The following is a 26,601-nucleotide window of genomic DNA, read 5'->3' on the forward strand; positions in this document are numbered from 1 at the left end:
TCAGCCTCCCAGGTAGCTGAGATAACAGGTGTGCACCACCACAGTAATTAGGCCCCCAACTCTGGGTCATGGGCCTGTCTCAGACTCTTTTTTTTTTTTCCGGCATCTACCTGAATCTGTCTCTAGTTCTTTGTTCTTTACTCCTGACCGGACAGCACCTTCCTAGATGTGGCGGTGTCCTTTCTTCCCCAACAGGACAGCTTGCTCTTGGTTTACATGTGTTCAAGCTCTGAGCACACCGTTTTACTTTTGTCTCTGCTCGAACATAGATAGCCACTTCCATGTTTCATCACTTCTAAGCAGTCATAAATTGTGAAATTAGGATATCTTAAGCTTCAGATGCCAGAATGTACAATTTTGTGTTAAATCATATTCAGTTTAGCCCATTTTTGAAAAGACAATGTCTCCTGAGTGGCTTGACTCGTCGTGAGCAAGACCCGGGCTCTCCCTCACTTCCTGTTGCAAGTTTGAGAGACACGTATCCTCCCCAGGGATTTAAAGCAGTAAGGACCCCCACCTTGAGGTGCAAGCCCCTTCTCTTTGCAGATGCTTTTATCTGGATATGCAACAATCGCTAGCAAGGTGCAGAGCAGGAATTACACACAGGTCTCAACAGGAAAGGCTGTTTCCTGAGTCTTTAATTCACAGTGAAAACTGGGGCGTGACCTTCGAAAAAACCTGAAAATATCCCAAGTCAGTTAATTTCCTTTTCCTTTCCAGCCTCTTTATTTCCTTTTCTTCACTCCTGCCGCATTCTTGTCTGTGATTAGTTCTTCCTCTCGGTTCTCTTTCTTCTCTTTTCTCCTATTGCTCCTCTCCTTTTTCTTCTCTTCCTTATCCTTCTCTTATTCACCCACCTGCCTGCCTTATTTTTATTTTTACTTTCCTTACTCTCTCTCTCTCTTTTTTTTTTTTTTTTTCTTTTTGAGAGAGGGTCTCCCTCTGTCACCCAGGCTGGAGTACAGTGGCACAATCATGGCTCACTGCAGCCTGACCTCCCAGGGCTCAAGGCATCCTCCCCCCTCAGCCTCCCAAGTAGCTGGGACCACAGATATGTGCCATTACACCCAGCTAATTTTTGTATTTTTTGTGCAGAGACAGGGTTTCCCCATGTTGCCCAGGCTGGTCTCCAACTCCTGGGCTCAATCGATCTGCTTGCCTTGGCCTCCCACAGGGCTGGGATTACAGGTGTGAGCCACTGAGCCCAGCCTCCTTACTCTCTCGAGTGTACCTTTCATTATTGCTGTTCTTATTCAGTAAAGTTTTGTGTTCTCCAATATGCCTAGAAGAAAGTCTGCCACAAACTTGCCAATAATATACCCACTGGGTCTTTCCATTTTTTTATACCAGGCTGACCTAGGCAATGGAACAATACCTTTTATCAGCTTCTTGATGTGATTCCAGCTCATGCATATTCATTTTCAACCTCATTACTAGTCCCCTGGGCTTATTTTGTGTCATCAGAAGAGGAGTGAGAATTATGGAAATCTCAGTAAAAACAATGTCCTTTGTCTTTTCATTTCTGTAGTACTTTTGAAGCTCAAGTGTCCAGTAGCTCTGTAGAACTGCTAATCAGATTTTTTTCCTACATATAAAGCTGAGTCTTAAGAACACTCATTCCAACAAATGTGCAACATGCCCTTGTAGTTCAGCTTTATCAAAATTTTCAATAAAGATACTCAGTTTTGCCATCCACAAGCAGGTCAATATTATTATTGTTTTTAAAAAACCACTGTCCTTAAGGCTCTTTATTTAACACAGCAGGGAAATATCAAACCTCTTTTAGAAAGTTTTAAAATAATTGTTATAAAATGTTTGAAGGAATAAACTATTAAGGGAAGTTTTTGTGATTATTTTATACAATTGGGAAGTAATATAATGGTGCCTAAGTAATTCCATTATACTTATTTTTAATTTAATTTGATAAATATCTATCTAGCTCTGATTATGAAGTTCTTGTTGTGCTAAGCACTAAAAAAAGATTAAAACATTGATTCCTGCCTGCCTTCAAGGTTGACAAGGTAATTAGGGAACACGTACAAAAAATTATTACAATAAGAAGTTTGTGGCCGGGCGTGGTGGCTCAAGCCTCTAATCCCAGCACTTGGGAGGCTGACGCAGGTGGATCATGAGGTCAGGAGATCAAGATCATCCTGGCTAACACAGTGAAACCCCGTCTCTACTAAAAATATAAAAAAGTTAGCAGGGCGTGGTGGTGGGCGCCTATAGCCTCAGCTACTCGGGAGGCTGAGGCAGGAGAATGGCGTGAACCCGGGAGGCGGAGCTTGCAGTGAGTCGAGATCACACCACTGCACTCCAGCCTGGGCAACAGAGTGAGACTCCGTCTCAGAAAAAAAAAAAAAAAGAAAAGGAAAAAGAAGTTTGTTAGCTTCTCAAGTATAGAATGATGCTTTTTATTTAACTTATTCTGTTCCCAAATCTAGCTCACTCCTTTCCACACAGAGATACTTAATAAGTAATTTATAAATATTAAGTGCTATTAAAAAATTAAAGAAGCAGTTGGTCTAGGTTATAAAAGTTAAGGGAGGCCTCATGGCAGACCTAAGGTTTGAACAGAAGCTTAATGCATGGGCAAAACTTGGATCTGCTAACAGGAGAGGAAGAGCATGTCTGCTAGAGGGAGCATCATGAATGAAGATTGGGAAGTGGAAGTGTGTGTTTATGCCTCATAGGAAAAATGGCTAGAGTAGAGTTCACTTCAGCAAGGCCTAGGCTTACTATCCAGAAGACCAAAATATATCCATTAATTCTCTCCCTACAAGATCATTCCTATCAGCTTACGGATAATTATTCGTATCTGCCTTTTTTTTTTTTTTTTTTTTTTTTTTTGAGATGGTTCCTCACTCTGTCACTCAGGCTGGAGTGCAGTGGTACAATCTCAGCTCACTGCAACCTTCACCTCCCAGGTTCAAGCAATCCTCCTGCTTCAGCCTCCCAAGTAGCTGGGACTACAGGCACATGCCACCGTGCCCAAAAAAATACAAAAAATAATTTTTGTGTTTTTAGTAGAGATGGGTTTTCATTATATTGGCCAGGCTGGTCTTGAACTCCTGACCTCAAGTGATCCACCTGCCTTGGCCTCCCAACGTGCTAGGATTACAAGCGTGAGCCACCACGCCCAGCCGTTTCTGCCATTTTTAAAAACAAGCAAAGCAATGAAACAAAACCTTTCTTGGCCCTGGATTCCCCTCTGTCTACTGCCGTTGACAAAGCTGCCTATAATAGCTGCCTCCAGTTGCTCTTTTCCCATTATGTCTTGAAGCCACTCCAGCCAGGTCTTCATCCCCACTGCTCCCCGAGTGATTCTTGAGTTGGTAAACACTCCCTGTCTCATGCAACCTGGTAGCAGTGTTTGACAAAGGTGCCCATCACATCCTCTCCTGCTTGAAACCCTCGGTTGGTCTCCAGGTTTCATTCATAGCTCTCTTGGGTCCCATTCACTTTCACTGGCCATTCCTTCTCTCTCTCTCTCTCTTTTTTTTTTTTTTTTTTGAGACAGTCTCGCTTGCTGTGTTGCTCAGGCTGGAGTGCAATGGCACGATCTTGGCTCACTGCAACCTCTGCCTCCTGGGTTCAAGCAATTCTCCTGTCTCAGTCTCCCGAGTAGCTGGGATTACACGCATGGGCCACCACGCCTGGCTAATTTTTGTATTTTTAGTAGAGACCGGGTTTTGCCATGTTGGTCAGGCTGATCTTGAACTCCTGACCTCAGGTGATCCACCTGCCTCAGCCTTCCACAGTGCTGGGATTACAGGTGTGAGCCACTGCACCTGGCTCCTTCTCCATCTCTTTAGCCAGTTCCCAGCAGCTCCCCGACCACCAAATGCCAGGGCGCCCTGGGCACAGGCCTCAGTTTCTCCCTTGGTGATGAACACAGGCTCCTGGCTTTCAGTATCATGCACACTGATGGCTTCTGATCATGCTCAGAGCCTCTAAGAGCCCACAGGACCTCATGTGATCTGTGACCCTCACAGGACAATGACTGTTAGGGGGAAAAGAAAGAAGTGACTTCAAGTTTTATTGATTGATTGATTGATTGATTGAGATGGAGTCTCACTCTGTTGCCCAGGCTGGAGTGCAGTGGCATGCTCTCGGCTCACTGCAACCTCTGCCTCCCACGTTCAAGTGATTCTTCTGTATCAGCCTCCCAAGTAGCTGGGCCCACAGGTGCCCACCACCATGCTTGGCTAATTTTTGTATTTTTAGTAGAGACAGGTTTTCACCATGTTGCCCACGCTGGTCTCTAGCTCCTGACCTCAAGTGATCTGCCCACCTCGGCCTCCCGAAGTGCTAGGATTACAGGTATGAGCCACCGCCCCCAGCTGACTTTGAATTTTAATAAAAGAAAAGCCAGCGGTCCGACTTTGAGGGGAAAGTGTTGTATAATTTGTTTTACTAGATTAGCCTAGCCGATGTGGCCTGCTTGTGCAATGACTTGAGTCATAGTGTATACCTGTGTGGGGCAGACAGAAGGAGAGCAGTATTAGTGGATATGCGCTCTGACAATTGTGTGTCTGTGGGCCAGGCAGAATTTGATAGAGATGGAGAGAAGAATGTAGATTTGAGAGAAATAATAGACAAAGCAATGTCTTGGTTTTGTCACCAAAGTAGATGTGGGGCTTAAGTGAGGAAATTAAGATTATCTTGAAGTTTGTGCAGTGAAAAAAACTGTCAGGGTTAATAAGGGGGCATTGGGGTAAATAAGGAAGTTCCGAGTAAAAAGAGAAGTTCTGCTTTTCATTAGTTATATGGATAAACTGTCTTTTAAAAGATTATGAATCTCTCCAATCAAGCTAAGAACAGTCATGAGCAAATCATTCTTAAAATCAATTTCCATACCACTAGGTTCCTTCTGTTCTATGATAACATTTTAATTGCCAGGTCAATTCATTGAAAGTTTATGGGCTCAGTGCGGTGGCTCACACATGTAATCCCAGCACTTTGGAAGGCCGAGGCAGACAGATCACTTGAGGTCAGGAGTTTGAGACCAGCCTGGCCAACATGGTGAAACCCCATCTCTCCTAAAAATACAAAAATTAGCCGGCCATGGTGGTGCACGCTTGTAATCCTAGCTACTCGGGGACTGAGGCAGGAGAACTGCTTGAACCTGGGAGGTGGAGGTTGCACTGAACTGAGATTGCACTACTGCACTCTAGCCTGAGTGACAGAGTGAGACTCTGTCTCAGATAAATAAATAAAATTTTAAAAAGAAAGTTTACCTATTTCATCCTGAGTCACTTGTATTTTTCTAGGAATTTTTATTTCATCTACATTTCCAGACAAAGTTGCTCATGGTGTTTTTGTATGCTTTTTTAGTTTTGGGGTATCTACAATTACGTCTCCATTTTTATTCCCAATCTTTTTTTACTTGTTCTTTCTCTGTGTGTCTTTGTCTCTCAGCCTGTCTGTCACTTATCATTTTGGACAAAGGTCTGTTATATTCTTTGGTCTGTCAAAGACAAGGACAGTTCTGTCATATCTTTGTATTTCTTTCTTTTGTCCTTGTAATTATTTGTGTATGAAATGATACAAATGATAGCAAATGGCTGAAGCAATTGTTGCAGAGAGAAATGAGCTGAGAAAAGCAGGTGCATGTCAAAGTACAGTTTCCTGCAATGTGTGTCAGCTGTGGACTTAGAAAAAGGAGGCCACCAGAACAAGCTAGAATCTTGGACAGGGTAAGTAAGGAAGGACAGGGCAGGTTGTTTTGAGTGCTGACGGCAACTGAGAGAGGAACAAGGAGACTTGCAAAACCTCTCCAGAAACTGCCCTCAGCTGCCCAAGAAGGATTCTGTCCTTCCATCATGCATTCATTCTCTCCTTTTCCTTATGAAGTTCAAACTTTTATTAAATTAACATTATCCAGCAAACACTAACATTAGTTAGAATTTTAGTTTAAATTTGGTGGAACAAATAGAAGAGTGTTATTACTTGAACAGCAGTTTTAAAAGTCCAGTAATCATTAGCAGTTCAAATGTGTGGGTCACACACTTCTCTAAGCAGAGTTAATAAGCAAACCTTCTCTGGCACGATTTAACATTAGCTGCAGTTTGAACTTTACTTCTAAGGTTGGAGTGGATCACACAGCCCTCTCTTCCAGCCAAGCCTGGACAGCAACCCAACTAAAGCTGGAACTTTTTATAGAAATAAGGACTTATATATAAAACGTGTATATATATTTATACTCATACACGTACACACACATGCATACACATACACATATATAAGGACATAAAAATGTTTTATATGTATGAGGATATAAACATAAAAATGTATGTATTTAGTGGCTGAGAGTGGTGACTCCCAGCTAATAACTAGCAAGGAAAAATATATACATATATATTTTTATGTATATATATTTTTATGTATGCAATTAATAGAAGTTAGGTGAATATATATATATAACTGGCATTCAACTAGTTATTAATAATATAAGCATTCCAAGGGATACTTTCTGCTAATGGAAATGTGTGTATCTAGAGTGAATATCAGTGAAAAATATATACATATATATTTTTATATATATTTATAAATGAATGAGCTTAGAAGAGGACCTTGAGCTCCAAATGAGATGAACTATGATCCCTGCTAAGATCTTGATTTTGATTTTCGGAGGCCTTCAGCAGAGAATGCAGCCATGCCATTTCTGAACTATAGAAATAGCTATGAATTCATTTACCGTTAAGACCAGAGGAGGCTGAAGCTTTGGTTAAGTTTCTTATCCAAGGTCACCAGGCAGATCTCTTTAGTCCTAGCCTAGCCTTCCTTCCATTCTTCCATAAACTGATTTTATTGCAATTAATAGAAGTTAGGTGAATATATATATATATAACTGGCATTCAACTAGTTATTAATAATATAAGCATTCCAAGGGATACTTTCTGCTAATGGAAATGTTTGTATCTAGAGTGAATATCAGAAAGAAGAAAAAGAAGTTGGAGCAAACTGTAGAATGTTCACAGAAATTTGGCCATTTGTATTATATGTTGGTTATTTGAATCAGGAAATTTACAGAAATTATCTTCATATTGCTTAATTGCAGAGATGGCTTGTTTACTCATTAGTATCTATCATGAAGATATCTTAGTATTTTTGACAGGATGAACACTTGAGGATTTTGTTCCCCGTCTCTTTGCTATTTAGAGATCTTAGTTTTAATACACAGGAAGACTCTCAGGAAATCCTTTTTTCTGGTTTTGGATTCATGGAAAGAAAAAAAAACGTAAAATGCAGATCTTTGCATCGTTCAGGAGTCGTTTATGTGAGTAACAGCTGTTTCTCTTGATTCTTCGTGATGTCCAGTTACAAGTTAGAACCACCATTTCATAGAGTACCTTTGATTTTAAAATTGTGAACAACGAAAAGCAAGTGGTCTTTAAAAATGAAATTTAGTATTTTAGGCAATACATATATTAAGTGTTTGGAAAATAAAACTCTCCTGAATTTGTAAACTCTCTAGAATTGGCAAAGTATTCAGTTACATCATGAAATACGGCTCTGTTTTGGAGCTTGCAAAGTGGTTTTGTAGCGGATAACTACTGCAGGGGACAATACTTATCTTTACTGTTGGTGCTATTAGCATATTTAATGAAGTCATTCCATTCCTGTGCCACAAATGCTCATACACAGAGGCTCTTTTAATGAAATAGCTCATCATCTGGTTTCTAGCATATTCTTTCAGATTTGGGCATATCATTTTGATCCTTCCTAAGTACTATTGATTTAAAAAGGTACGCATGTGCTATATTTGCTTGGCAAACCACACAGCTTTTCACAAAAATTTTCCACAAATGAGTTCTCTAAGTCTCTTTATTGAAAAGCATTATCTTCCTGGGTTATGGAACATTACATTAATGTCATACAACAATTGTGCAAACTAGTTAAGCAAAATAAAGGAAATTCTGTTATATTTACATGATTATGCTATTTAAATGATAAAATTAGGATGCCATATTCTTTTTTTTTTTTTTTTTTTTTTTTTTTGTGGGGGGATGGAGTCTCGCTCTGTCTCCCAGGTTGGAGTGCAGTGGCGAGACCTCAGTTCACTGCAAGCTCTGCCTCCCGGGTTCATGCCATTCTCCTGCCTCAGCCTCCCGAGTAGCTGAACTACCAGTGCCCATCACCATGCCCGGCTAATTTTTTGTATTTTTAGTAGAGACGGGGTTTCACCATGTTAGCCAGGATGGTCTCGATTTCCTGACCTCGTGATCCACCCGCCTCGGCCTCCCAAAGTGTTAGGATTACAGGCGTGAGCCACCGCGCCTGGCCTAGGTGCCATATTCTTAACTTTGTTTTCCTCCCCCATTTTTTTCAGTATTCAGGTCATCAGGGTTCAATGAAGACTTGGTAACCATTGAATCATGTGGGAGCTCGGTTATCACTCAATAAGAATTCCTTCTTAGGCCTGGTTCCTGGTTTACTGCTGAGCTCTGCATGTGATACCTCTCCAAGGCTTCCACCTTCTGCCTGCCCTTACATTCTATGTTTATATTAAAGAGCATGTGTTTGCCTATCCTTCCATCTATCATAGAATTCTAAGACAGCCTCCACAATTCCTGGCCTCTGGTATACACACATCTTCTCTAGTTATTCAGTCATAATCTAGGTATTGCTGTGAAGGGATTTTGCAGATGTAAGGAAGGTCTCGAGTCAGTTGCCTGTCCAGATAGGAAGATGATCTGGGTGTGCCCGACCTAATCACATGAGTACTTTAAATCTGAGTTTAGAACCCAAGATGGTCGAGTCAGAGATTGGAAGCATAGAAGGATTTGTTGAGACACTGCTCACTGGAAGATGGGGAGGGCCACGTGATGAGGTTTCTGGGCAGCCTCTAGCCTTTAGCAGCTGAGAGTAGCTCTCAGCTGACAGCCAGCAAAGAAACTGGGTCCTCAGTCCTATAGCCACAAAGAACTGAATTCTGTCAGCAATCTGAATGACCTTAGAAGAGGACCTTGAGCTCCAGACAAGATGAACTATGAGCCCTGCCAAGATCTTGATTTTAGCTTTGGAAGGCCTTCAGCATAGACCTCAGTCATGGCATTTCTGGACTGAAAAAAGGATGAGTGAATATCTGGGTGTTATAAGCCACTAAGTATATGGTAAGATGTTATGCAGCAGTAGATATCTAAAACACTGATTTAGAACCCAATCCACTTTAGTTGCATTACAGTCCCAAAGCCTTTGTTCTTTTTTCTTTCCCCCATCTTTTTCTTATTTAAACCAAAAACAAATAAGCAGAAATTAACTATTTTCTTTGACCTATCAGTTGAGGCCATGAGGTCAATACAAATGTACTGAATCTGTCCTTGTGGGTTTTGTGTTGAATGGCAAAGTGTTTTTGTCTTATCATCGGAAAGATTTCCCTTGAGACTATTGTTAGCACCTGTTACTTTGCCCTCCATTCTGTAGTTCCTCATGTCTGATTTAGAGGAAGATTATCTGCAAGGATGGCCACAAGAATTCCTCCTCTCCTAGTACCACACGCAAGCCCTGTTGCAACATGACTACTGCTTCTACCATCGAGGGGAGTCTGTTTCCCCAAACCTCGGATTTGGGCTGACATTGTGACATTTTTAATGGTAGAATGTAGCAGAATTCTATCATTCTTCTAGACCTATAACGCTACAGCTCCAGGGGCCTTACCACTTCCTCTTTCTCCCTCCTGGACCAGGCTGCTGTGTGAGGAAGTCCTATCTAGCCTGCTGAGAGGCCATACAAGGGGATTTGAGATGCCAGAGCTGACAGCTGCCATCAACTTCTGGACTTTGAGGCCACTCAGGGCAAGCCAGTCCCTGGCTAACCTCCCAGTTGACTGCAAATGCATGACAGAGCCAAGCTAATGCCACATGGGGCAGAAATAAGATATCCCAGCTGAGCCTTGTCCAAACTGCCAACCCACAGTATTGTGAGCAAATCATGTGCTCTTATTTTAAGCCACTAAAGTTTTGAGGTGATGTGTTATACAGTCGTAGATAATTGACACAGAATGAGAGAGCGTGGCTTAAAAATAGGATTTTAAAATTAAGATTTTATTTCTTTTTGAATGGATTACGATTCAAATGTCCACATACACAGTGCAAAATTTAAGATACAAAAGAGTATACATGTCAAAACACATTTCCCTCCTCTAGGGCATTGTTAAGTTTTTCTCATCTCTTTGGAGCTCTTCAGCATGGTGGTTTGGGTGTAAAGTAACAATTTTAAGATTATGCATGAGGAAAATGACCCAAGTAGAAGATAAAAAAGCAACACATCTTATTCCAGATTGATTTGCTTTGTATCATTTTATGTCCCCAAATATTCATTTCTGCTTTCTTCAATTTTCCTTTGGGATGAATTTACAAGGTCCCCAGATGTCCAAGCTAAAGGATGAGGTCATAGCAGAGTATATGGTGACCCTGCAGGTTGCTGCTCTGAAATGGAAAATTATTATGTATGTTTTCCAGTAATGCAAGATCAGAGAATCTATCACCAGTGATGGGTTAAATGACTCAGAAACCATTCCGCGGAGTGTTCCCTTTGTATTGTAAGGGAAATCAGTATTTGTATTGAAAGCAAATCAGTAAAGACCATCTAAGCTACCTGATAAACTGTGTCAGCCCCATAACAAAATCTTAAACACAATCCAGCAGGCTATTTAGGCCACTAGTTCCCCTTACTTTTTCCAGAGTCCTGTCTACATTCAGAATGTGAAATCTACAGTATATCAGACTCGGGCTGAGGGTCCGGTGTTACCTGGTATAACCCTGGGAAGTACCAGGCTTATGCATTCAACAACATCTATCACACACAGAGTGATATGTTGCAGATACTCTGGTGGATGGTATGGATACAAATGGAAATATCACCATAGCTCATAACCTTTAAGCTTTTATTTCCCGGGATTCACCCACAGTAGCTCCAGGGGCCCCAAACCAAATTGGATACTTGATCTTACCTGTATTAAAACCCCCCTAAGATTCCCTAGGGATGTGAGATATTCAGCCCAAAAGAGTGGTTTTAACATATTGATATTGGCCTCCTGTCTTTTATTTGAATTAATAAATTCAAAGTAAATATTTGCTTTTATTTGTTTCTGGTTTAAAAGAAATTATGGTACCTGGTACAAAAGGTAGCATGGTGACTTTGAGCCTGTAGGCATTTATACCCTGGAGTATGGAACAAGCCTTTGTTTCTATTTCTCTCATGGGGCAGGGAAAAGACCATGGTCACTTATCACATTCAGACACTCTGCCTGGCCTTGCATCACAGATGTTCATCCAGGCTACTTTGTATGGAGAAGTCAGGCTCACTGCTGGGTTGGGGTTTAGAATCTCGAATCCAATGCACGCTTCTCCTATTCATCTGATGGGGCTGCCATAACCGAATACCCCAGACTGAGTGACTTAAACAAGACATTTCATTTTCCCACAGTTCTGAAGGCTGGAAGTCCAAGATCGAGATGGCAGCAGGGCTGGTTTCTGGTGAAGTCTCTCTTTCTGGCTTGTAGTTGGCGGCCTTCTCATTGTGTCTTCATGTGGCCTCTTCTCTGTGTTTGTGCAGAGAAAGAGAGGGTGGGGAAAGGGACAGGGGGGAAGGAGGGAGGGAGAGAGGAAGAGAGAAGGAAGGAGGGATCTGGTGTCTCTTCCTCCTTATATAAGGCCACAAGACCTAAGCTTAGGATCCCACCCTTATGACCCTGTTTAACCTTAATTACCTCCCTATAGGTCCTGTCTCCAAATACAGTCACATTGGGGGTTAGGGCTTCAACATATGAATTATAGGGGTACGTGGTACACAGTTTAGCTCATAACACTTCCTATATGCCAGATATTACATTAGGCAAGTGGATATAAAGATATGTATATATGTCAAGCACAAACTCTGGGCTCACAGAGGTACATATTTACAATACAGTGCAATAGTGGCAATACCGTGCCGGGTATGGAAGGGGCAGAAAAGATCCATCTAGCCTGAGCAGGTCAGGAAAGGTTTTCCAGAGAAGGCTGATTCTCAGGAGAGGAGCTCTTGGGGATGGGTGAAGTTCTGCTAGGCAGAGGGGAAGCCCGTGGAAGAGCATGACAAGGCCATATATTCATTATTTCATCCAGTCTTCATCACAGAGCAGGGCCACTTAGCAAATACGGCACTCTGGCTGAGTGGAGTCTTGGATGTTTGCTGGGGAGCTTGGACTTGATCATGTAGCAGGAAGCAGGTACCCACTAAAGTGTTTCAAGCAGAGGAGGACACTGAGCATCTTGCACCTGGAAAGTTCACTTGCACCCCAGAAAGTTGAGAGGAAAACCATGTGTTAGATCAGAGGCTGGGGCCAGTTAGGAAGCCCCTGCCACCATATTGTGACTGAGCCCAAAGGCAACAGTGGCAGTGCCAAAGGAGGGGGAGGGAGACGGCCAGGAATTGCACACATTGCACAGGCCTTGGAGTTGATGCCAATGTGGGGAGGGAGGGAGACAGTTTAGGCTGGATCCTAGGTTTTAGTCTGGTGACCGGTGGAGCCATTGTGAAGAACAGAAACACAACTCAAGGACGGGAGAGAAGGAAGAATCATAGGAAACACCATGTATAAAGTTCATGGAATTCAACTTCCTGAGCTGGGAAGGAGTTTCTTTAAGTTCTCTGGCAGTGATTCCAGCCCTCAGTGGGTTCCAGGGAACCACGGATGGCCAGACCCTTACACGGCTGGCAGGCTGTGGTTTAGAGCATGGTGTGTGAGAAATATCTTTGGAATAAGTAATTTGTTTACCACAATCCATAACTGATGTGACTTTTCTGTATGACTATGACCCAAACTGTCTTAGTCAGAAAAATTTCCCCATAAATAAGCCCTTAGTCATCTGTTGCCAAGACAATGAAAAAACTTTTGATCTAAAATCCACGAACCTGTTGTCTTTTTGCTACGCTGAAACAGATACTGTTTCAGTCCCTGATTTTGTACCTGCTGTGATTCAAGTAGATGGTAATCTCAGAGCCTTAGGGTTGGTTAGAGTAGCACTTGTAAAAGAGCTGAAGAAAAGGAGATCAGAGAGCAGGTAAGAGGCAGAATAAACCCTTTCTTTCTTGCATATTTAAATTTCCAATTACCCTTTGATGAAGGGAGGGGAGGAAAATGGGTGAATCCCCAGGTCACTGGGTTTTGATTTGTACAATTACAACGAATGTCTCCTTTTCCTCCCTGATTCCGTCTGCGTTTTCTTCCAAGAGGAACTGGCAGGATTTCTATGGGGACGGCCTCTAAGCATCGCACGCTTGCCGGGGAGACGGAGCCCGGACACCCAGGAGCCAGATGCTCTTGGGTACCTGTGTGTGTGAGAGAGAATAAGAGAGAGAGACGGGGGGTGGGGACAGAGAGAGAGAGAGAGAGAGAGAGAGAATGAAAGAATGAGACGGGGAGAGAGAAAGAATGAGAGAATGAGAATGAGAGAAAGAGAGACAATGAGACAATGAGAGAAAGAGATTAAGGGAGAGAGAGATAAAAAGAAGAGAGAAGTGACAGAGACAGAGACGCAGAGGGAGAGAGCGACGGAACCAGGGAGTGAGAAAACAGGAGAGTGTGGCTGTGACCTACGCGGCCGCCTTCCCACTTTCCCGGTCGTCCGGGGCCGCCGCGCTTCCCCTCCAGCCCTCGCTCCCACCGAGTCCCCGAGGCTGAGCGCTGGAGCCCCTGCTGGCGCCCCTCCCGGTGCGGATGCCCGGCCTGTCTGGATCTCCGCCCGACTCGCGCGAGCGGTGGAAGGAAGGCGGGGGCGGGGCTGCTGGGGGCGGGGCGCGTCGGGGGTGTGGCCTTGCCCGCCCCGCCCCTCCCCGCCCCGCCCCGCCCCGCCGCTTAATTCGGACGCGCGGGGCCGCGGAGAGCGACAGCCGCCCTGAGCCGGACTGGCTTGCGGGTCGGGCCGCTGCCGCCGGAGCCGCCCTCGCGCCGCCTCGGGCCGCCGCGGAGCAGTCGGGCCGCTGGGCGCCGCCGTGGGTGCCCGGAGCGAGCCGGGAGGGAGCCGCGCGTCTTTGTGCGCGCCGAGGTAGGTTCGCCTCCCGCACTTACTTTGCACACAAAGACGAGGGGCGCGGGGAGGCGGGCGGCGGCCCGGCCCGACCCCGGCTCCGGGGACCCTCTCGGCGGGCGGGCGGCCGGGCGGGTGGGGGGTCCCCGAGCGCGGGGGGCGGGGGGCTTGCGGGGACTGCGGGTCACCCCGTGCGGCGCCCGGGAGGTGCCGAGGCTCAGGGCCAGCACGCGGCGGGGCTGGGCGAGGGGCGCCGCGGAGGCGGGGACCGCTGCGGGGAAGGGGCCCAGCGGCCGCCCGGCTCATTGTTGCCTCCTCGGCGTTGCCGCTGGGGAGCCCTACCCGGCGCGGGGTGCCTGCCCTTGGCGCCTCTCGCCCCGGGGCGCTCGGCGTGGACCGGGTCGCGCCCCGACGCCAGCCCCCGCCCCGCAGACAAAGCCGGAGCCGGGGAGGTTCGCCCCGCGCCGAAGGTGGCCGTGACACTGACTGCAGTCTGCAAGTAACTTTTCGTCTTTTGCCTCTTCTCTTTCTCCACTGTTCCAGTGAACCCAGCATATGGGGTGGTGTGACACACACAAGGAGTCCTAATACAATTTGGGTTCCATAATTTCCCCCAGGCATCTTTAGGTCCCTTGGAGGTGGCACTGATGCGTATGGCAAAGTGTTAGTGTTGTGTAGGGGGTGGTGTTCACCACTTGTGAAATCTGCAAGAGGAATTAGGTTGAGAGGGTGAACTGCAGATTTCATTCTCTGCTGCAAGGTACCAAGCCTCCTTCCTTCCTCCCTCCCAAAGATTTCAGGCAATGACAGCGGAGCAAAGTTACTTGATAGGATGGGAGCGATTTTGAGGGGACATAAAGAAAACGGAATGAGGCCTGTTCAACTTCACATTCTTAAACTTGAGATTTGTTGCTATCAAGTACATCGGTTTTCTCCTCCAGCCACGTTTTCCTAACATCACTTTGGAAATTCTATCCAAGTGGCTTTAAGTTGAAATAGTGCCTGGGCTACCTGTCCAGAGAAGATTTCTTAGCGCCGCTGGTTTTCGGGTTAAACTTTTCATTAGAAAATTTTATATATTAATTAAAAAATTGATTGAAAAAATATAGAAGAAAACCACTCGTGCTCACCACCCAAACACACCCTAAGGATGAAGGCATCTTTGCTTAAATTATAACTTGGCAGCCAAAAAGTAAGTGTGTGTGTGTGTGTGTGTGAGTGTGATGGAGAGGGAAAGAGAGAGGGTGGGGTGGTAAATGAGAGCATTACTGACCGGCCACATCAGCCTAAAATACATTTAATCATGATAATTCTACAACATTGGTATGCCACTTACATCCAAGATTAATACGGACAAGTTGTTTTGAAATATATTTTCTTATAGGTTTGCAAATAACCACCTGTACAGAAGGGAGAAGAAAGATACAGGAAAGACAATGTAGATTTCCACTTGATTTGGAAGAATGGGCTGACAAAGTTTTATGGACTGTATTTTTGAATTCAGGAGTCATTTGGGATTGACTTTTGTCTTTAAATGAAATCTTTCAGCTTTAAAAATATTTAAAAAGTTACATTGTGTTCTGAGATTCGTGAGAAATATGTGATGGAAAGGAATTCTTGTTTGTGGAACAAGGAATAGCAGTGATTGTACAACTGAGTGCATGCTGGTTTCTTAAAGACCTTTCACTGAGAAAGTAAAATAAGAGTTTTCCTGAGAGTTGTGAGTTGTGTTGAGTGTGTATGTTCTTTTAAAATAAAATCGTTCTTTAGCCACAGATTTGGCCACTGGACGCTTTTGTTATTATGTACTTTTATTTTCCTCTTGTAACATTTTTGGACTTTTGAATTCTCTAATATGCAAAATAAAAGGTCTTTGAGACAACCATTTAGAAGTAGGTTGATCATTAGGATGATGCAATACATTTTGAAGTTAGAAGAATTTACAAGAAGGAAGTCGTGGCTATGTACACTCAGGTGCATTTTTGTTGCAGTTCCTAACACTTGGGGCGCTTTAATCTGCACGCACGCTGAGCGTTGAGGTGTAGTAGTGGCCTGTGAGTCAATGAGTCATGCATGTAGTCAGCTCTAACGATCGGCATTCCTTCAGGAGTCCTGATGCCTTTCTGTCTGCAAAAGTCAAACGAAGCTCCAATAGGAAATGTCACAATCCCCTACCCCAGGGGACTAGAGATCCCATTCCTTGGATGGTTAAAAATGGACTTGGTTTGCGCGTCTGAGAAATTGACATGTGAAATCTTGTTCCTGATGTGGGAGGATGGATGCAGTCATTCATTCATTCATTCGTTCAGTCTTTCCTTTGACTCTTAATTGTTTAAAATGTCACAAGTAAAGGTGGAAAAGAGTTTTACTGATTTTCTTTGGGAATGGTGGAGGGGTAGAAGACTTATCTCTGGACGGAAAGAGGAAACACAGTAGATGAGGAATATAGTTGAATGTTATTCCTAACTTACCTTCTGCCCCTTCCCTCCAGAATTCTGTGCGCAAGCGTTTTGAGGAAATGCGTTGGGAGTTTGGGTGAGATCTAGATTTTGGGCATTTGTAGAAGTCTCCAGCTATCTCTGGGAGTCATTGCTCTTTCAGCCTAGAGAAGGTGGCTATGGGTGCCACTGTGCTTTGGGCACACTCTGGGGTGGGAAAGCTGCTGTGGAGTGGGATGCCCTCTGTGTGCATCATGGGATCAAGTGTGGCTTTGGGATGACCTCATGAGACCTTGCTGCATTTCCTTGTATAGTTCCCTTGTCTAATCATGGCCTATTTCTGCTTTTCCTTCTTGAAGCAAACCATTTTTCTCTCCTTTTCCTTTCTAGTTCAGGAAGGGCTGGGCCTGATCCATCTGAACTTTCCCTCACCCTAAGTACTTAGGATACTTGCTGAAGAGGAATGGACAGTCTTACCCATCTCATATCACTGATTCCAGTACCCCATCAGTGAAAGAAAGAAGATTATTTGGCAAGCTGGTTTAGATTGCCATTTAGTCATGGTTCATGGACAAGGGGCTATTTTAAGGTTGATGGGGGAGGCTTTGCTTGTCATTTACTCTCCATTCACCAGACATTTAGTGCCCATCATGCGCCAGGCACTGGGTTTACTACTGTTAACAAGACTACAAGGTAGGTGAGGAAGATATTTAAAGACTGGGCTGGGTACAGTGGCTCGTGCCTGTAATCCCAGTGCTTTGGGAGGCTGAAGCAGGAAGACTGCTTAAGGCCAGGAGTTTGAGACCAGCCTGGGCAACATAGTGACCTTCATCTCTATAGAAAATTAGCTGGTCACGCCTGTAATCCGAGGCATGCGGATCAGGAGGTCAGGAGATCGAGACCATCCTGGCTAACATGGTGAAACCCCGTCTCTACTAAAAATACAAAAAAATTAGGCGGGCGTGGTGGCGGGTGTCTGTAGTCCCAGCTACTCGGGAGGCTGAGGCAGGAGAATGGCGTGAATCTGGGAGGCAGAGCTTGCAGTGAGCCGAGATTGCGCCACTGCACTCTAGCCTGAGCGACAGAGACTCTGTCTCAAAAAAAAAAAAAAAAAAAAAAAATAGCTGGGTGTAGCAGCGCGCTCCTGTGGTGGAAGCTACTCGGGAGACTGAGGCAGGCGGATTGCTTGTGACCAGGAGTTTGAGACCAGGCTGGGCAACATAGTGACCCCCATCTCTACAACAAATTTTTAAAAATTAGCTGGGAGTGGTGGTGCATGCCTGTAGTCCCAGCTATTCTGGAGGCTGAGGCAGGAAGATCACTTGAGCCCAGGAGTTCGAGGCTGCAGTGAGCTGTGATCATGCCAGTACACTCCAGCCTGGGCGACAGAGTGAGAGCCTGTCGCTAAAAAACACATATACATAAACAAGAATTACACAAAGTTACACAAAAATTGTTTAATTACAGTTAAGAGCTGGGAAGGGAAAGCAGTGTGTGGTGAATTAAGGTAGCTCAGAAAGAATGATGTCATTGCCAGTGAAGGTGGGGGTTGGGTATCTGACAGTGGAAATGTCAGGGTGGGAGGGTACAGCGGGCCATGGAGCTGCATGGGGATTTGCCCAGTGCCCATCAGTTCAGAGCCTGCCGGTAGGGGCTTAGCTGAACAGATGAGGTGGACTGTTCAGTTCTGTCTGGAATTTGGCTGAGGGGTTCAAACGCTTTGTTGTTTGGAATTGAGGTGGATCAGGAAAATGTATGGTTCTGTCCCAGTGTCCTTGCTGAAGGTGAACTTTATGGCCAGTAGCCCCGGGAAGCCAGTTGTGGTGGGATGTGGTGTCCTGAGCTGGCCTGGATTCCAGGAGTGAGGACTTGTGCCACGCAAGGCTCACCCGACTACAGCTGTGCCCACCAGAGGTTTTGTTGCTAATGAAAAGATAAGAGGGATTTGTGGGGAACGAGCGAGAAGACTTATTTAAGAACATTATTCGGACTCAGATGAGCTGTAGGAAGGAAAATGGGGAGAGAGATGCAGAAAAAGGAGGGAATCTTGCTTTGACACCAGGTGAACTCTTGACTTAGGGATTGACTTTTTTTTAGTGAAAATAAATCTTTCAGCTTTAAAAATATTTAAAGAGTAAAATTGAGTTCTGAGATTCACGAGATGTATGTGATGGAAAGAGCTCTTTTTTTTGTAGAACAAGGAATAGCAGTGATCCCACAGCAGGGTACATGCCGGCACTGAGAAAGTTAAAGAAGAAGGGCTTCCCTGCAAGGAGTGAGTTGTGTTGAGTTTGTATGTTCTGTGGAAATAAGAATCATTATTCAGCTGCAGATTCTACATTCTTTTATGTTCCCTGATCAAAGATGTTTTACCAAAGATGTGAGTTAAACATATCTTTTTTTAAAAAAATGTAGAGATGGGGTCTCACTATGTTGCCTCAGTTGATCTCGAACTCCTGGGCTCAAGTGATCCTCCTGCCTTGGTCTCCCGAAGTGCTGGGATTATAGGCATGAGCCCCCAGGCCTAGCCTACCAAGGATGTGAGTTAAGCACATGTTAATAGTCCTAAAACAGGCCCCGTGGTCTGTAGTGGTATTGGGGGTGTGTGTAAGTCACATGGTTTGGTGACAGTAATGTTTCCTCCACACAACAAAGTCTTGGGGTTCCTGCTGTGGCAGAGAGACTGGGGTGTAAGAAGAGCACCCCCTTAGAGGCTGTGAGAGGGCAGGGGCCCTCTGGGCTGTTCAGCAGGGCTCTTCCTGGTGGGGCTGCTAAAGTCGTTAGCAGTCAGGAGACTTAGAAGTCTTGAAGTGGGGGGACGCTGAGCCCCGGCAACCCTCAGGTTATGTATGTGCTGTCAAGTCTCCCGCAGAAACAAGATAGAAAAATGCAGGTTGCAGACGGGTTCTTCCCGCCATGGCAGGTTTCGGTGCATTCAGTTAGAGGGTTTGCCTTCCACGTTCTCTGCTCTCCTTTCTGTTGTCATTGCTCACTTGAATTATGCTGGAACATCTCCAGGTGACAGCCCTGTCTGGCCACAGCCCTGAGCCAGAGGAGTGAAGTTGCTGAATGGAGCAAGGTGCTTAATGTGGTGTAGGGGAAAGGTTTGGAGAGCTGTGAGCCCGGCCTGCCAGGGTGAGGATCCAGGCCCCAGCTCTGTGACCTCCAGCAAGTCCCGTAACCCCTTTGAGCTGTAGCGTTCTCATCTGTGAGACTCCCTGGGTTATATGCACCTCCCATGCATCGTGTGGACATGTGGTCCCTGAGATTTGGCAAATGAGGGGTGTTTATGCTGTTATGCCAGTGCCTACGGTCTTTAAAAAAATGTTCTTTGCAAAATGTTACTGTGATAAGAGCACTTAACATGAGATCTACCCTCTTATTTATTTATTCTTTTGAGATGGAATCTCGCTCTGTCGCCCAGGCTGGAGTGTAGTGGCTCAATCTTGGCTCACTGCAAGCTCCGCCTCCTGGGTTCACGCCATTCTCCTGCCTCAGCCTCCCGAGTAGCTGGGACCACAGGCATCCGCCACCTCGCCTGGCTAATTTTTTGTATTTTTAGTAGAGACGGAGTTTCACCGTGTTAGCCAGGATGGTCTCAATCTCCTGACTTGTGATCCGCCTGCCTCGGCATCCCAGAGTGCTGGGATTATAGGCGTGAGCCACCGCGCCCGGCCAAGATCTACCCTCTTAAGAGATTTTTCAGCGTGCGATGTTTTATTGCTGACTGCAGGTGCAGTGTTGTGGGGGAGCTCTCTAGAGCTTATTCCTCTTGCTGAACTGAAACCTTGTGCTCATTGATTGGTAACTCCCCATTTTCCCCCACTGCGGTCCCTGACAACCACCATTCCACTCTTCAAGTCTATAAATTTAGCTACTTAGATGCCTCGTCTGAGAGGAGTCACATGGTATTTGTCCTTCTGTGCCTGGCCTCTTTCAATTAGCCCTCCAGGTGCCTGCATGCTGGCGCTTGTGGCGGAACTACTGCTTTTCTAAGGCTGCCTGGTATTCCATTGTAGGTTCATTACCATGTGTCTTTACCCATTCATCTGTCCTTGATGGTTAAGTTGGTTCCACGAAACTCCTGGAAGAAAACATAGGTGAAGACGTTCAGAACACTGGTCTTAGCGGTAGTTATGTGAGTGCCACACTAGAAGCACAGGCAACAAAACCAAAACTAAACGAGACTGCATCGAACTAAAAAGCTTCTACACAGCAAAGGAAACAGTCAATGGAGTAAAAAGGCAACCTGTGGGATGGGGAAAAATGTTGGCAAACTGCATATTCGATAAGGGGTTAATAACTAAAAAGTATAAGGGATTCCCACAAATCAGCAGTAAAAAAACAAAGAACCCAACTCAAAAATGGGCTAAGGACTTAAACAGACATTTCAACTCAGAGTTTTTTATTTTTATTTTTTATTTTTTTGAGGTGGAGTCTCACTCTGTCGCCCAGGCTGGAGTGCAGTGGCACCATCTCGGCTCACTGCAAACTCTGCCTCCTGGGTTCAAGTGATTCTCCTGCCTCAGCCTCCCAGGTAGCTGGGACTACAGGCATGCACCAACATGCCCAGCTAATTTTTGTATTTTTAGTAGAGATGGGGCTTCACCATGTTGGCCAGGCTGGTCTTGAACTCCTGACCTCAAATAATCCACCTGCCTCAGTCTCCCAAAGTGCTGGGATTACAGGTGTGAGCCACCGTGCCTGGCCTCAACTCAGAGTGTTAGTAACGTAGCCGGCAGTGATGTCCAGATGCGGACACAGGGACACTTGGGTGGGAGGATGGGAGCTTTGTCCCTTGTCCCCACCTGCTCCTCAGTATCTCTTCATGCCTTCAGGAGAGTTTTAAAGATAACTGGATTTTCATATTAGAAATAGCCTGTTTTATTCTATTCTTGGACATGAGTTTTGGCATTGTTCCTAAAGTGTCATAATAGAGTGTATAGGAAAGAGGGCTGTCATACTGTGGTATAAGCTTTTCTGTGCCCTTATTAATATATGAGACAGAGCATACTTCATCAAAGTAAAAACTCACGCTTTTTCCAAGTTTTAAGGTATCTGGGCCTGGTGAGAGCTAATGAGTTTACAAAAAATTGCACAGTCTCATTATGAAATCCTGCAGTATAAATAATCACACGTGGTTTGTGAGTGTTTAATGTAGATGTATTAAAATTCCCGTGTCCTGGAGGAAGTTGAGAATGCCATTTGTGCATATGCACATGTAGAGGGGGCTTTATGATATTCTTTCCCTTGTAACTTGATGCTATTTGAAACACGTAAAACTGGTCAGAGTTCTTTCTCATTTTTTCTTTTTTTAGTGGATGTGCAGGGCAATGTAGTATTTTGGAAAGAGTGAGGCCTAGACTTTAAACATTTTCAGAATCTGAAGCCTGAGCTTGCCGTGAATGAGTGTATGACTTTTGAGCATGTCATTTTTTCTGTTTCCCGGTGTCGTCTTCTGTAAAACAGAAATAGTCACACTCGCTTACCTCTCAGAGTTCTCTTAGGGTGAGACAGAAGCCTGCATTCTTTATGCCTGCTTGTCCTTCTAGGGAATGCTCTGGAATTGGAACAGCCCATGGGCCACCCCCGAGGATAGGTGACTCTTAGAAGCTGAGAGGAGGCAGGGCCCAGGGTGTGCGAGAGAATCAGCTACATCATCTTTCAGGTTCCTGCCGCGGTGGGTGAATTCTGTTACTCTGTGCCCGTGAAATGGGAGGCGTCATAGAAGTCATAGACATCAGACGTAGAGTTTGACCTGAGTGAGTCAGTTGCCCTCTTGGGGCTCCCATATTCTTACCTGTGAAATGCAGTAATAATACTAGTAATGTTATTATTATCAATGAACAGTTCTTGATCACCTCATATGTGGCCAGGCATGGTGTCAAGTGCTTTATGACATTTCTTCATTCATTCAGCAACTATTTAATGAATGCTGCTGTATGCCAGGCACCATTCCATGCTCTGGGGATCGGTGGGATCACTGGCTAGGATGGTGGGGGGGACAGACTGACTCCCTGCCTGCGTGGAGTTTATATGCTAGTGCATGACAGAAGATAAATAGATACATGGATGAGGTGATTCCCGTGGTCAGTGCTGTAAAGAAAACTAAGTCAGGCCAGGGGGCTGGAGTCTGGTGGGAGAGCAGGTCGTGTTTTTATTAGGATAAGGCCCCTCCGAGGAGGAGAATTTGAGATCTGAGTGAGGCAAGGGGATGAGCCTCGCAGAAACAAGTGCAAATATCAGCTCAGTGGCTGGCAGGAACTTGCTGTGGAAGGAACAGCAAGAGGGCCCGTGTGGGAGGAGCCAGCGAGCAGGGCAGGAAGAGAGCTGTGCGGTGGGGTGCGAGGAGGCCTGGCAGGCCACGGTGAGGATGTGGCTGATGAGGAAGCCACAGGAGAGTTCTGAGCAGAGCGTACAGGAGATGGACCTTGTATTTTGTAAGTGTGTCCCTGTGGCTGTGGAGGGCCACGGGGACTGCAGAGGGCCAGGAATGGGAGCAGGGAGACCCGGGGTGCTGCTGGTGAGATGGATTGGAGTTGATACAAGAGAGAAAGGCATTGAGAGTGACACCTGCTCTTTTGGCCTCAGCCTTTGGGTGAAAGGTGGTGCCATTGATTGATATGGGGAGACTGGTGGAGGATGAGCTTTATGATGTTGACATCAGCCTCTGGACTTAGTGTTGTTTTATTCCCATTTTACAGATGTGGAAACCAAGGGCGAGAGAAGTAAAAAGTTTGCCCTAGGACCTGGCCAACAGGTCTCTCCTAAAATTACAAAAATTAGCCGGGCGTGGTGGTGCCTGCCTGTGGTCCCAGCTACTTGGGAGGCTGACGCAGGAAAATTGCTCTAACTCAGGAGTCAGAGGTTGCAGTGAGCTGAGCTCGAACCACTGCACTCCAGTTTGGGTGACAGAGCAAGACTCCCTCTCAAAAAAAAAAAAAAAAAAAAAAAATGTTTGCCCTAGGAAGAAGCTGAGCCAGGATTAGGATCCAAGTCTGAACTATGCCCAAGCCCTTGCGTTTTCAATCATTTTTACTGTACTCTGTAAATACCTTCATTTACTCTCATTGCCAGATTGATACGAAAGTACCTGCAGAAACGCTTGGGAGATGCATCTGTTTTGTTTTTAGTATGGCTTTATTGCAGTATAATTTATATTCCGTACAATTCACCCATTATACGTGCACAGCTCTGTAGTGTTTAGTAAATTTGTAAGGGTGGGCCGCCTCCCCCTAGCCCAATTTTAGACTTTGCAGTCAGTTCCCCCTCCCGCCCCCAGCCTTAGTTAATCAGTGATCTTTTCTCTGTCTCTAGCGTTTTGCCTTTGCACAGGTAGAATCACGGCGTGGCCTCTTGTGTCTGGTTTTGTTCATGTAGCGTAGTGTTTCTGAGGTCCATCCATTGTTGCCTAAGACATCTGCTTTTAAGGAAACTTCTTGGTATTTGTCATCTGTCCTAAGAGGTACTCCGTGCTGATGAGAAAAACGTCTGCTGAGATGTGCCTTAAGATGAGAATAAAAATAACAGGGGCTGGCATTTCCTGAGCATTTGTTATATGCCAGGCACCGTTATGACCATTATTTTCTCTGATTTCTAGAAATCAGTTTTAGAGGCACCAGCCAATGAAGTTCCATGACAGGTGCCGTGATCAGTGATTTACAAGTGAGGAAGCTGAAGCATAGGGAAGTTAAAAACTTGCTCAGGGTTTTAAGAACTGGGATCAGACCTGGGCCTTCTCCTCATGGAGCTGCGTCTTTACTGCTCCTTCACACTCCCTTCACCATGTGTTTCAGGCTTGTGTCTTTGTAGCCTCACAAAGAGATTGGGATTCCATTTGGAGAATGCGTTTGCCACATTTGCCAGTTTTTTTTTTTTTTTTGGCAGGGTCTTGCTCTGTCATGCAGGCTGGAGTGCAGCGGCACCACCATAGCTCACTGCAGCGTTGAACTCCTGGGCTCGAGGAATCTTCCCACCTCGGCCTCCTGAGTAGCTGGGACTGCAGAGTGCTTCACCACTCTAATTTTTAAATTTTATTTTTTGTAGAGATGAAGTCTTGCTCTGTTGCCCGGTTGGTCTTGAACTCCTGGCCTCAAGCATTCCTCTTGCATTGGCCTCCCCAAGTATGGGTGTGAGCCACCGTGCCTGGCTGAAAATTGTGGTTTTAAGGAGAATATTTGTACTGAATTTTTATTTTGGCATTACCATATGGAGATGATAGTGTCCTAAAGTGATCCATTTGTGAAGTAGTTTTCTTAGGCACAGTGTCAGGATGGCACCAAATTAAAAACACATAATTATGTCATCAGACAGAGCCTGTGTGTTTGAGTTGTTTTAAATGTTGTGTTTACCAGAAATGCCATTTTTGTACAAAGTGCCCCAAGGCTGTTACCCTATTAATGGATGGAATTTAATTAGGCATCGTGCATTTTTCAAGATGTTTATCTAATTGTATTATATATTAGTACATTTTATTCTCAAACAATTCTATATTTAAACGGTATTTTTTCCTGCCACATATAGTCTATATTAGAAGATTTCTTAGTTTTGTTTTGCAGAGTTCTTTGTATATACCAAGAATTCTGAAATTTTGGAAAAGATTTTAAATACTTTACATACACAGTAGCTTGGTAAGACCTGGTTACATAATTTTAGCCATGATAAGCCGTAATTTTTTTTTTTTTTTTTGAGACAGGTTCTCACTCTTGTCGCTGGTGCTGGAGTGCAGTGGTGTGATCTCAGTTCAGTGCAATCCCCACTTTCCCAGTTCAAGCAATTCGCCTGCCTCAGCCTCCTGAGTAGCTGAGATTACAGGTGCCTACCATTGTACCTGACTAATTTTTTTTGTTTGATAATTTTTATTTTTAGTAGGCATGGGGTTTCACCATGTTGGCCAGGCTGGTCTCAAACTCTTGGCCTCAAGTCGGCCTCCCAAAGTGCCACTGCGCCCGGCCAGCAGTACACTTTTTGGAATAAGAATTAATGTTACACTGGGTTCTATGCCTGGTTTCTGGTAGAACAGTTTTTACTGGTGTCACATCTTCCTAAACTTCCTCAAATGGAATTATGGTGTCGTTAAACTAATTTTTCACATTTAGTACGTTTTTCACTTTTAAGGATTTGTAATTATAATTTTACTAGTTCAAAGTAGCAAACAAAGAAGCTTTTTATGTTAGACTACCTAGTTTTAAGAATAAAAATTAAGAATTAATAATATTACATTTTAATTTAAAAAGACTTCGTTCAAATCTTTGTTAATCTCTTTATATGGTTAGGACCCCGGGGAAGTCTGCCGTTTTTTAGAAGGTTAACCCGTACAATGGTAGGCCTTTGAAATGAGTGAAAGAGGTCAACCATTGTTCCATATTTGTTGGGCAATTCCAGGCAGTGCAGTGGCCAGTTAGAAATCCTTACAACTTGAGCTAGAAGCCTTGGGGAAAGTAGCATTTGTGGACAGAGGTGGGTACTGGAATGGTGCAGTGAAGAAGCTGTTATCTTCCATTGCCAAGGGACTCCGTTCAACTTTAATCTGTGTCCTGGCTGGACGGTGCATGTCAGCTGCCCAGGCTACCAGTGTGCAGCGCGCAAGAGTTGGAAGCAGGCCCCTAACCTGTTTCTTTTTCCATTCCAGAATCGCTTCTGACTGGCACATGCCTTGAGGAGAGGAGATACTATCTTGCAAAACCGATCCAAGTAAAATTGAATTTGCAGAAAGTAAAAATTGGGCTGTACATGTAACGCATGCACTGTATGCAAGTTATGCCTCAATTATGTATTTTTAAAAAGATACACGAAAAGCAAAGCCAAACCACAAAACCCCCGGGTAGAAATGCTGGAGTAGACACTGTTAAGGATGCAAAATCTAAGCCACCCCTTGGGTGTTGTCTCTTTTTCTCCTCTTTCACTTCAGAGGTGCCTTGTTTTGATTCACGTGATAAAATGACTCTGGGCAGACCTGTGATTTTATGCTTTTTATGTGAATGGCTTTCACATGAAGCCTCAGGGTTGCTATGAACCTGCTGGCAAAAATTTCCAGCAAAGGAACCTGTACATTTCCTCTCTAATAGCCCCAGGAACTGCCTCTTCCTTTGCTAAACCTGAATCATCTTACGTGGGGGTTTCCTGGTCCTGAGCTGGGTGTGGCCCAG

General features: G+C 44.8%; 1 protein-coding gene across 2 annotated transcripts in view; it reads left to right on the top strand.

The window, feature by feature from the left end:
- Positions 1-13,866: 13,866 nt before the first annotated feature.
- FAM107B (family with sequence similarity 107 member B) overlaps positions 13,867-26,601 on the top strand; it is an 86,881-nt gene continuing 74,146 nt past the window's right edge. Inside the window, exon 1 of one of the 2 annotated variants that reach the window (XM_031652483.1) lies at positions 13,867-14,033. Coding sequence is in view for 1 of the 2 variants with exons in the window: in XM_017962556.3 (XP_017818045.2) it covers positions 22,668-22,893 (226 nt within the window). In the remaining variant the exon portion in view is untranslated. Of the gene's footprint in view, positions 14,034-21,098; positions 22,894-26,601 lie in introns of those variants that run through there. The other variant, XM_017962556.3, reaches the window with a different exon arrangement.

Source organism: Papio anubis, chromosome 11, assembly GCF_008728515.1.
Source record: "Papio anubis isolate 15944 chromosome 11, Panubis1.0, whole genome shotgun sequence".
Classification (NCBI taxonomy): Eukaryota; Metazoa; Chordata; class Mammalia; order Primates; family Cercopithecidae; genus Papio; species Papio anubis.